The sequence below is a fragment of the Passer domesticus genome, chromosome 5 (genome assembly GCF_036417665.1).
Source record: "Passer domesticus isolate bPasDom1 chromosome 5, bPasDom1.hap1, whole genome shotgun sequence".
Lineage (NCBI taxonomy): Eukaryota > Metazoa > Chordata > Aves > Passeriformes > Passeridae > Passer > Passer domesticus.
Genome location: NC_087478.1, coordinates 33,474,476 through 33,485,856, shown reverse-complemented (window position 1 = coordinate 33,485,856; position 11,381 = coordinate 33,474,476). Strand labels below are relative to the sequence as shown.

The 11,381-nt window shown below is 41.3% G+C and overlaps 1 protein-coding gene across 3 annotated transcripts; it reads right to left on the bottom strand.

Moving 5' to 3' along the window:
• Positions 1–302: 302 nt before the first annotated feature.
• Positions 303–10,949, bottom strand: CCT2 (chaperonin containing TCP1 subunit 2). Of its 3 annotated transcripts, none has more exons than XM_064419475.1 (16): positions 10,638–10,949; positions 9,883–9,957; positions 9,355–9,420; positions 9,145–9,256; positions 8,254–8,330; positions 7,435–7,547; positions 6,694–6,896; positions 6,405–6,505; positions 6,197–6,324; positions 5,674–5,777; positions 4,029–4,148; positions 3,344–3,472; positions 3,155–3,258; positions 2,075–2,174; positions 1,233–1,374; positions 303–618 (listed from the first exon to the last, which is right to left on the bottom strand). In XM_064419475.1, the coding sequence occupies exons 1-16, from the start codon at positions 10,638–10,640 to the stop codon at positions 588–590; spliced, it is 1,608 nt and encodes a 535-aa protein (XP_064275545.1). In that variant the 5' UTR covers positions 10,641–10,949; the 3' UTR covers positions 303–587. The 3 variants fall into 3 exon arrangements, with proteins under 3 accessions (XP_064275545.1, XP_064275544.1, XP_064275543.1); XM_064419474.1 differs by lacking the exon at positions 10,638–10,949 and adding an exon at positions 10,338–10,406; XM_064419473.1 differs by lacking the exon at positions 10,638–10,949 and adding an exon at positions 10,238–10,318.
• Positions 10,950–11,381: the final 432 nt, after the last annotated feature.

Genomic DNA, 11,381 nt, shown 5'->3' with positions numbered 1-11,381 from the left:
GAGGTTCCTTGCCCACTCTCTCTCTTCCATCATCAAAAAAAAAAAAAAAAGAGTAATATGCCAGTATCACTAGAAAGATACCATCTAACTTCAGAGGCTGTTTCCAGCACCCAAACTCAAAACCTATGTAGCCAGGACTGGAATACACCTCTCATACTAACACAGCAGGTCAACATGAACCAGCAAGCCACAAGGGCTTAGTCATTCCCTGAAGTGAGGATGAGCCTGAGGATGTGCACCACAGCTGTCCTCGTGGATCTGCCCTTCCTGGTTCTACAGAAAGAAATACAACTTTGGGGAAATTGAGTTATTTATTTTTATTTTTTTTATTTCTGTGTATTTTAAGTGGAACCTGGAAGGAACAGAATGAATAGGGTTGTATAAAACCCCTGGTTTATACAACCCTGAAAGTGAATTCTTCCACACAACACATACAAGCTCCAGTAAGTAAAAACCAACTGAAGACAGTGCCATTGATGGAGATCTGTTTGTCTCAAGCTTCTCTTCCATAACCTCACAAAAACTAGACCATTAAAAAAATTACTAGGTGAGATCTGGTCCACACATCCTCAGGTACTGAAGAAAATTTAACAGGGGCGATGGTCTGGCACACGTTTTCTGGGGAGAAAAAGAAAAATCAGAAAATTCCCACCATGCTGATGTCTACCGGCCCCTCCTCACCCACCCTTATTTTCAATCTTTAGTTAGTATTTTGCGTTCAGTGACAGCTTTATCTCACAGCACAAAACACAGTACCACCTCAAAGCTAACACACCGCCCATGACCACGCTAAAAATCTTTTGATTCAAAAAGCAGTAAAAACTACCTGGTACCAGGCCCACAGGCCTGCCTACCAGTGGCAATTCTTCTCAAACCCTTTAAAAATCATATTTCTGTCTATCTCAGAAGCAGCTGGACATTTCACTGTAATTCTTGCCAAAAGAAAAAGCATGATCCCTTACATTTTGGTCAGCCACTTGTGCAAATATTTAGTGACCTAGGATTAACAAGGCATTACTCAGGCACAGTAATTTAAGTTTGCTGATGGCTCTAAAGGCCTGATGATACTGCTAATGCAGTAAGATTATCTAATATAATATTGGCATGTCACATGTCAGGTTCCCCTTCAAGTAAAGAATTTGTAGGCCAAGACTTTTCTGCACCTAATTCTTCCACAGAAGGAGGTTTACTGTACACCACTGTGACTGACCATGCAGATACTCTGATCATACCTTGGGGCTGCTTTAATGATGTCATCTACACGAAGAATCATTTCTGCTGCTTCAGCTGCACTCAGCAAAACTTGTCTCTTGACCTGGAAACTTTCTGTTACTCCCAAAAGTGACATGTCCCCAATGACACCCTCTTTCATATCTGGAAGAAGAAATACATCAAGAGGTAGTTTTTTGGTTTTGTTTTTTTTAACTCAGCAGTTTTTTAAGGAAATCACAAGAAGCTGAGAGCATAGCAACTCACCTGCTCAAATGAACTATACTGACAGTTAGGATAATAAATAAAGTCTTCTACCTCAAGACTGCTGATTTAAGCTTAATGTTGCAATTACATAGAAACAGTTGATGATAAAAACTTTATACACTGTGATGAGGAGACAAGATCCCAACAGAACTCTTAGCACTACGTCCTTAGGTACATTAACTTCAGGGTTCTTCTCCACAACTCTGTGGTTGTTGCTCGGTTGGGTTTTTTGGGGGGGGTGGGGAGAAAGGGGCAAAGGGAAGGATGTTTGGTTCTTCTGGGTTTTTAGCTGGTTGCTGGTTTTAAAACAATGTTTTTCTTTTTAAGCTTCCTATAACTAGACTCAGTGTAAGGGAAGTGGTTTTTAGGTGAAAATCATCCATTTAAGAAACAAAGATTTTCACTCTATTTTCAAAAGCTTGGTAAAACAGAAAAGGAATGTAGTGCTGTACACCAAGTTCTATGCAAAACAAACAAATCAACATACTCAGTTCTCCCTGCTGAATATATGTGACAGACATACATGAACAACCTTAATGAGCCTAGAGGACCTGGCCAAACAGCAATTCAAACACAGAAGTAAAACTGGTCCCCTTACCCAGTCCATAAGTAGTCTTCCCTTCACTATGAGCAGCTCTGAGCTGAGCAACCAAATCAGCACTGTCATAGCCAGCATTATCAGCTATTATTGTTGGGATCTAAGGGGATAAAAACAGGTTGTTTTTAATTAACATAGCGACTGATCGTTAGCCAACATGAAACACACTTTGATGTTATTAGTTTACAACTAAATTTAAATAAGATGCTTCAGAAACATGCCAGATGATCTTTTTCTGTAAGAAGTAAAAAACCCAAACTACCTTTCTAAGAATTTCAAGACTCTACTGTAAGAAAGTACCTAAGAGCACAGAAGCATGTTAGCAGATTTGTACACTCATTTTACAAGGAGAGAAGTAAAAAAAGAATCTTGTAACTTTATCATTTCAGACTACAACTGGAGAAATGTTTTCATTTAAAAGCACAAGTCTGCTGGTAAGCATTAACTACCTGACCATTCTGTTCACTGTTTCCGTGACAGCAGTGCAAACCTGCAGGTGCTTACTGAAGAGGTAATGCCAAGTATTACTATGCTCTTGAATTTAACTTCTTGGGAGAAAAGCTGTCCCTAATTCAATTTTTCTGTCAAACTGACAGCCTGTTATCACAATTCTATTAATGTTTCTTGCAACACTCGCATTTCCTACTAAGATGCAATCTCCAATGCAAGACCAGAAACTTGTAGCTTGTACTAGAGTATGAATACACCCAAAGAGCACTAGAGCATCAATGAACAGAAGGGTTGCTCTTTTCTAAATCAGCTGTCAACTCCATAAGATGAGATTTTTCTGTACTATTTCTGCAGCATGTTTAACTAGCAGGTAAGGTGAGCAAGAAACAATTAGAGGAGAGTCAGCATACAAACATTTACAATTCTGCAACATGCAGAATTATTAAAATACCAGTACTTTTTTCCTAAGACAAAAAAACAATTTCCCCCTTTGTTTATCCAAGCTGTGTTGCTAAACTTTACTTTTTTAGTCTGGACAACCAAAATTGTTAAAGTGAAGCAAATATCTGATGTCACAAGTTAGTAAACTCCATGGAACTTTGTCTCAGCAATATGATTATATAAACCTACCATTCGTAAAGCCTTAGCAAAGGACTCCATTGCAACAGACTCTTTGCCAGGTGTTCTGACAGCAAGTTCTGCAACAGCATTAGCCATCAGCATCTCTGAACAACCTATTCATTGAAGACACACAGATGTTACACAGCTAACCTTCAGTAATAGGAAATGTGGGACATGTACAAAGAATCTGATATTCACCTCCACCATACACAGTTCTTGTGTCCTTCACAGTCTGGGCCAGGACACACAGAGCATCATGCAGAGACCTTTCTGCTTCATCTAGAATCTGCTGTGTGGCTCCACGCAAAACTATGGTGCAAGCTTCACCTAGAAAGCACAAATGTAAAAGGATTAAAAGGAGAAACCAGGACAGAAAAATGGGCTATCACAACAATTTACAATGGTTTTGCTATTGCTGCAGTCAAGTTCTGTATTAATTTTGGGAGCAAAAGAAAGCATGATGACATTTCAAAGACAGAATGAAATTATGTGCACAGTGCTACTGCTTTGGTTCCACAACACCTTATTTAACTTAACAGAAAATGAGTATCACTTCAGAACTCCTTGAAAAATTAGAGCATTGGCATTTACTAGAACAAGCTCTTTAAGTATGACATATTGGTACTTTTCTTGTCAACTGCCATCTCTCAAAGCAGAAACCTTGGTTCCTATCCTTAAAAATTATTATATATTTATTTACATAACACGAAACATCCACAGTTTCAACCACGAAATTGAACAGGACTTTTACTGAAAAGCAAGGCCTTTATAGAAACAGTTGTATAAATCATTACAGAATTCCTATGCCTCGCTGGAAACTGAACAGCATTAGCAGAGGGTTAACACAAATGTTACAATACATTGCTAGTGATAAAACACTTGCCCATTGCTACTCCAGAGAAATGAATGAGTTTATCTTCTCCAATCATGACTTCTTCAATAAGCTTGCAGCTTCCTAGTTTTACTAGCTCAGGATGATCAAAGGTTGAAGCAATTTCACCACCTACAAGTGTAAGATCATAAAGAAATCAGAGCTTACAATGAAAACATCCTTTCAAGCAAGGTCTAACCAAGGGCAGCAGGGGGTGGGTGTGAAAAAAATGGTCTTCATAACTGCCCCAAAATAAATTTAAATTAACAATACTGATAAGCCAAGACTTTCTCATGTCAGCATGTGGTACAGAAACCTTTAACCAATGCTGAGAAATCCTTACAACACCAATGTTTAGTTTCACATCACAAGGACTAAAATGCTTGTGAGTTGTGTCTGATAACAGAATAAACATCTTTGCTAATATTAAAATGTCAGTATGTTTCAAGTTTTCACAGTGTTTACTGATTAAGTATTTGTAAAATACTAAATGAAGTCTCTTATGCTTTAAAACTTGAGCTTGTGACAGCATTCATTTTTCCTGCCTGATGATGGCTGAGAACCAGTGGCCACCATTCTCCTGCGCCCCAACTCTCATTCCATGCTGTTGCAGCAATACTGTGCACAATCTGTAAACTGCCATATCATGAACAAAACAAGCATCACAAAGACCAAAATGTTTTTGAACACGACATTGTTCTAGTTCTTGTTCCAGTTCTTTCCTCTTCCTATTAGAAAACTCCTTATATGTAAGCATTCCCCATGTGTGCCCAATTATCCCACAGTAGCTTGCAGCACTGTGTAGTTGCAGCACCACAAGAAAACCAAGACTTGTAGCAGAGAGTTTGTGTATATTAAAAACTTGTCCATTTTTCAGCTATACTATTCAAGCCAGTGTGGTCTGATAAGGGCCATCTGCTCTGCATAGAAAGTCTGTTTTCAATTTGTTTCAGATGTAAGCCATGTTCCTCTCAACCATGTACTTGCCTGTGTCAATGTGCCTACTGACAGTTACACACAATTGCTACATCAGTTTTGCTAAGATAAGCAAGTCAGTGTCTTTTTCTTTCGCCTGCAAAGCAAATTCATCCTCCTGGTCACTTTCAAAATCAACTCTGATGTCCCAGTTACCTATCTGTGACTTCAGCAAAGAGAATTATCTGTAGCATTCCAGAGGTTTCATTTTCATTAGTTACTAGAATCACATTTATGCTGACCACTACTTAAAATATCCAGGTTGTTCAGGTTATTGAATCCACCTGAAGTCAACAACTCAGGCCCACATTTTGAACAAAGGGTGACTCTTTAGTCTTCTCTATCATTACAGTCAAACAACAGCCATTTAAACAATTGTTATCACAGAATCAAGAACTGTTAGTATTAACTTGTAAGAGTTTTTCTTTCTGTGGCTAAGTTTCATCTTTTCCTTAGAAAACAAACGTATCAAAATCTTACCAAGCAAAAACTTACCTGAAAATATTTTTAAAATATGAAAGAAAATTACTAACTGGCAATAAATTGCTAAATTATATCCCATGTTTTGCATTACGATCCTTTATTCACAGACGCTGAAGCAGTACGTTTAAGAAAGTTTCATGTTTACCAATGATGAAACAAATAATGTGCCCCTCCAAGTTTCATACAACAAAATGCACACCTGTGACAAGAGCCAGACGTTCGACACCAGCAAAGTCTGCATGTTCAATAGCCATGACACCAGCAGCTCCAAAGAGATGTTCAGGGTAGTTGTAGATCAGCTGTCTAAAATTGAAACACATCTCACCATCACATACAGAACAAACCTTTAAAAATAACACAGTAACAAAAGACACCAGATTCTCAGTAGCACGGACACAGGACAGATTTCTGAAAGCTGCTAAAGGAGTCAATGGATGAGGCATCTGCCACACATGGAATGTTACACAACACAGAAGAAAACACAGTGGCAAGTAAACATGCAAAGCTAAGGAAAAAAAAAATCAAACTATAATGTTTTTTGAAATATCCTTTCTCTGAAGAAACACTGTCACAATAAGCACAGGCAGCCTGTGTTTATGCTTTAAGGTCTAAGTCCTTTGATCCTAAGTGCCTGCTGGACACTGAACTGCCTGTTCTAGCAGAGTGAACTAGAACAACACGGAAAGTAACCTAACTCTCCCTTTTTCCCAAGAAATACGTACCTGTTAATAAAGCAATTTATCCCATGTTTAAGAATACGATCCACTTTCTCCTTCATTTTTTCTTTTTCTGCCTGCTCTATTTCTGCCACTTTTGCTGTGGAGTCCACTCTAACACGAGAGCCAAAAATCTAAATCAAAGAGAAAAAAGCTCAGTCTCAAAATTCCATTTACAAAAACACAGTTTCTCAACAGCAGTTCTGTCACATACCTTAATCTTGTCTGTATCCATACCAGTATTTGCAATAAGAATCTTTGCATTTTCAATTCTTTTTGGCTGATTTACACCAATCTTCTTATCAAGCAAAAAGCCTATAGTAACAGAAAGGTCTTGTAAAACTTTGAATTAAAAGCAAAGCAATTACTAGTTATTACAAAATCCCCCATCTTTAGTATTCAATTTAGTAATAACGTGTTTCCTATAACAAATTTACATAGATGTGTAACCTTTAGCAGCTTTATTTCTCACGTGCATAGACAGCCAACACTCAAAGACTTACCTTCATCTAAGTAGGAATCAGCCAAACTTCCACCAAGTTTCTTAATGACATGGATAGCCTCCAAATTACCAGAACCTTTCAACCTAAGAACAGCTTCCACAGCCAGCTTGACAAAGTGATCCTTATGGTGAGTAAGCAGTTTTGATGAAAGAGTTGTTCCCGCAATGTTCATCAAGTCTTCACGGAACTTCACTTCATCATTACTAAAATAAAGACAGTTCAGTTCAAGTGGAAAGTCTGAAAGCCTTAACCGCCACTAGCTATCACCATGAGTCTCTGCCCACTTCTTCTAGCCTGAATCTACATGTGCCATCTTTTCTTCTGAGGAATGCTGCACAGAATCCCTCCTCTGTCCCAGAACACAACCTTCTATTTGAAATACAAGTTTTGTTAGGAGAATTTTTGCATTCAGCTTTAGAAAGTTTGTACTCTCAAAGTGCTGTGCATGGGAAATAATTATATTTAAAATGTGAGTACAAAATCTGAAATAACAGCTCAGATCTGTGTGCCATGGAGCAAATTACTGCTTGTATTTCATTTCTGCACATAACTAATTTTGAAGCTTCTTTAACTCATTTGAAAAATACACAGTATTTTTTTCTCAACTGTTAAAATTCAGGAACTCAGCCTTCACACTGCTTTAATAAGAGTGAAGAATTTACCAAGGGACTGCAATTTGGATTGGTGTTTTGATCTTGAGTAGTTTTTTATCAAGAGTTACAGCAAATGGACACTACTAACCCATGATCCACAGCTGCTTTCAGAAGTGCCTCTCTTGAAGCCTTTGTGGCTGCCCTCCAGCCTGCAATGATGGTCTGAGGATGAATCTTCCTCGCAATCAGTAATTCTGCCTCCTATTTTAATGAAATCAATAATTATTTCCCTCAAAAAAGTATAGTTACACTAACTAGAAAAGACATGTTCATTTATGGATGCAACTTAAAAGTGTAGTTGAAAAAAGCTATCTTCATTTCTCTGTGAACTTGGCAAGCTGACATTCCTTAAGATGCTCTTGATTCCAGTTACTGGACCTGAGATGATCAGACTTTCTGACACAGCTCTGCAAGGAAGAATTACTCATTTCTCAAATCTCTTCCATAGTAATTTCAGGTTTAGAGTATTGCAGTATAAATTTTTCCATAAGCATAAAATCCACACAGAGTTGAAAGGAACAGTATGAATTCACATCTGGAGCAAAGAACAGAATTTAGCAGGAATTCTTTTTCTATGGAAACGGATTTCAGAGGACTGAGCCTCACAACTAAGCAGTGCTGCACACTGCTCAGTGCAATAGCCAGGAAGTGAGCTGCAAGAATTGACTTAAAATACTTGAGAGTTTATAAAAATAATATAAGGACCAGTAATGTAAAATAATACCCAAAAAATGATGATGCAATACCTAAGGGTTGTGTTTTTACCCCTACCAATTTCAACAGCAAGAGAGCAAGCTATTCCTTTCTATGCTTTGGGAGCCCTTTCACAAACTCAGGATAATACACCTCCTGCTGGTGGCACTGCAGAAGTGCCTTGACAAACATCTGAAAAAACAGAATACATCACCCTCAGCAGTTCAGCTGCCAACACTGTGACAGATGTAGTTCCATCGCCAACTTCATCATCTTGAACCTTTGACATATCTGGAGAAGGAAAACACAGCAATAATGCTATTTTTCTCATACATTAATTTCGACAACAAAAACAATCTTACTCTTTGTGTAAAGAGGGAACTCTAAAAAAAAAAAAAAAAACAGGAAAACAGGAGATGCAAATTAAATTTGCCATCCCTCAAACTCGTGCTCTTCACTCGCAACCTAGACACCAGTTTCAGCCTGGTGATGGTCAGGATCCTCCCCTCTGCTCCCCATCCTGATGATGGTTATCAAAAGAACAGCTGAATAGAAGCTCTAAGGTACAGATACAGGACCAGAGACTACAATAACCAGGACTGCTGCATGAACTGCTGATAAACTGGGACACAGCAAACACAAAATCTGTTAGGAACCCTGACACCCAACAGTTCAGGTAGTGGACCACTGGCACAGTAGAACAGTCACTCACAACAGTCAACTCTGTACAGAAGTACAGTGCTCACTGAGTGACAGAGATTTAAATCTGGGAGACAGAACAGACAGAACTTCTGCTGCTGCCCAGATTTCTGTTCTGAATCTTCCCACTGCAAAACGAGGAGTATACAGCTGTCTTTTGTCCCTTCTGACTCCTGGGACAAAGCAGAGCTAAGAGAAAAGAAGATAAAAAAACACTTTCGAAGAGCAGCACACACCACAATTTTACTTTTGCAGAATGCCACAGTACCCTGCCCTTCTTACTTCAGGATTTCTGCTCCTCCTCCCTTCAATTTTTCACAGTATTTCAAGAGCACTTTTCTTAGAACAAATAAAAACACCACAATAGAGTTACAAATTAATAAATATCAAGCCTTAAAGAACTCACCAACCAAGACCTTGGCAGCTGGGTTGTCAACTCCAATAGCTTTCAGGATGGTTGCACCATCATTGGTAACTGTGACAGAGCTGTCTCTCCCAGTACTTAAAAGAATCTTGTCCTGCAAGATGTGAGATTTAGTGTACTGCTTGAAAAGACACTGTGACTATTAAAGCCAAATTAATGGGCACGGCTCCTGAGAGCCTGCTGCTGTCTTACCATGCCTTTAGGCCCCAGGGTGCTCTTGACCAGGTCACCAATGGCAATGGCACCAACAAAGGATGACTGAAATGAAAATAAGCATACCTCAGGGAACAAGTTATTTCTACTCTAGTACAAGAATTATAGACCATCCCATAGCTTTCCACATTTTAACCAACCCTTCCACCTCTTTCAATGGTGGCTTAAATGAATTTAAGGTGAGTTTCCTAACTGCTAAATTTTGATAACCAGATCAAATATACGTAAATCTCCCAGAAACCATAAGTCTGTCTCGAAGCCAGAAGAAATGCCACCCAATAAACACCAATCTTCTGAGCTCCAGTAGAGGTACTTTGGTTTTGACAATGATGAGTTTCTCTAATTTTTAGTATAAACAAAACTCCCTTCTGTTCCCAGACAGACAAGAAGAAAAGCCAGTTAGAGACGGAAGCTCCATATCACAATATAGTGAAAGTATTTTAGTAGTAGAAAAGACAAAGTTTAATTACCTCAAGTAGTACCAGTTTCTTAGAAAATTAAACTTACCAACCGAGCTGTTTCTGCCTTCTCTTCATCTGCACCTGCCTTGAAAATGTTCACAGGAGCAAGGGAAATGGATGCCTAAAACACAGTTAATGTAAGAATATTGTTCTAGCTTCAATGAATGCACGTGTTTTAAAAGCAAATCCTTGACCCTAACAACTTAAACAACGTTTTTATTAACAGAACTATTCCATACCCCATTTTGCTGTGATAACAGGTATATTTAATAAACAGCAGCCCGCGAGGGATGGCCAGCCGGAGCGCAGCCCGAGCAGCGCATCCCCGCACGGCTGCGAGCGCCGCGCCCTGCCCAGCCCGAGGGCACACACTCCAGCAGAACCAAGAGAAGGCTGCTTACCGGCCATACCGAGCCTTTAGCGTTTTCATACCCGAGCCGAACTCGCCCCCTTTTTTTTTTTTTCATATCAATGCAAATTAATCATAGCGGTAACCAATACCCGCTTTTAAGGACCAACATCTGCAGGGCACCCAAGGCCTTAAATGACGAAGGATCATATATACCCGAGCACAGGCACCAGCGCTCTCGGAGTGCCCCGCCCCGGCTCCAGAACCTTCGGGGCCTCCCCGCCGCCCGCAGCCGCCGGCGGCAGAGCGCGGGGGAACGCAGGGCGCGGCCTCCAGGCCTGGCGCGCCCGCCCGCCCGCGTGCAGCGCAGCCCCGCCCGGCCTCACCGCTCCCTGCCCTGCCCGGCCCGGGCCGGCCCTGGGCCGAGGAGCCGCCGCCGCCCCGCCGCTCACCATGGTGCCGGTGCCGCCGGGACCCGCCGTCCGTCCGTCCGTCCGCCCTCGGCACAGAAGCAGCGCCGCGCCGCCGCCCCACGCGCTCCTCCGGAACGGCGTCACCGCGCCGCCCTTCCGCCGCGCGCGGCCCGCCGGGAGCGCGGGCCGGCCGGGTGGGCGCTGGGGGGCGAGCCCGGGGAGGAAGGAATTCCTTACGCGGGGCGGAGAGGCCGGGAGCAGCGTGCCCCGTCCCTGGCAGTGTCCCGGGCCGGGTTGGATGGGACTCTGAGCAGCCTGGTCGGGTGGGAGGTGTCCCTGCCCAGGGGTTTGGAGCTAGATGATTGTTAAGGTCCCTTCCAACTCAAAGCTATTTTGTGATTCCACGGTTCTCTGATATTCCTGGAGGTCAGTTCTCAGGCAGACCAAAAGCATTTGTAGTCAGTGCTTGTGGCCTCCAGTGCGCTTGCCAGCCCATCCCCGCTGGCTGCCCTTAGGGCACGGCTCCAGTTGGAGATGCCCAGCGCAATCCCGCTCCACGCACCGCAATTCACTGCGGAACAACTGGTCACTGTTCCCCTGGCAGCTCTGCCAGTCTGACACAACACTCAAACCTTGCTTTGTCACTTTGTCACTGCTTGTCCTCTACACAAAAAGCCCATTACCCGGTCATTAAAAAAAAAAAAAAAAAAAAAAAAACCAACAAAAAAAACCACCAAAACCAAACAAACCCAAAAAAACCCAAAAACCAAAAAACAAACAAAC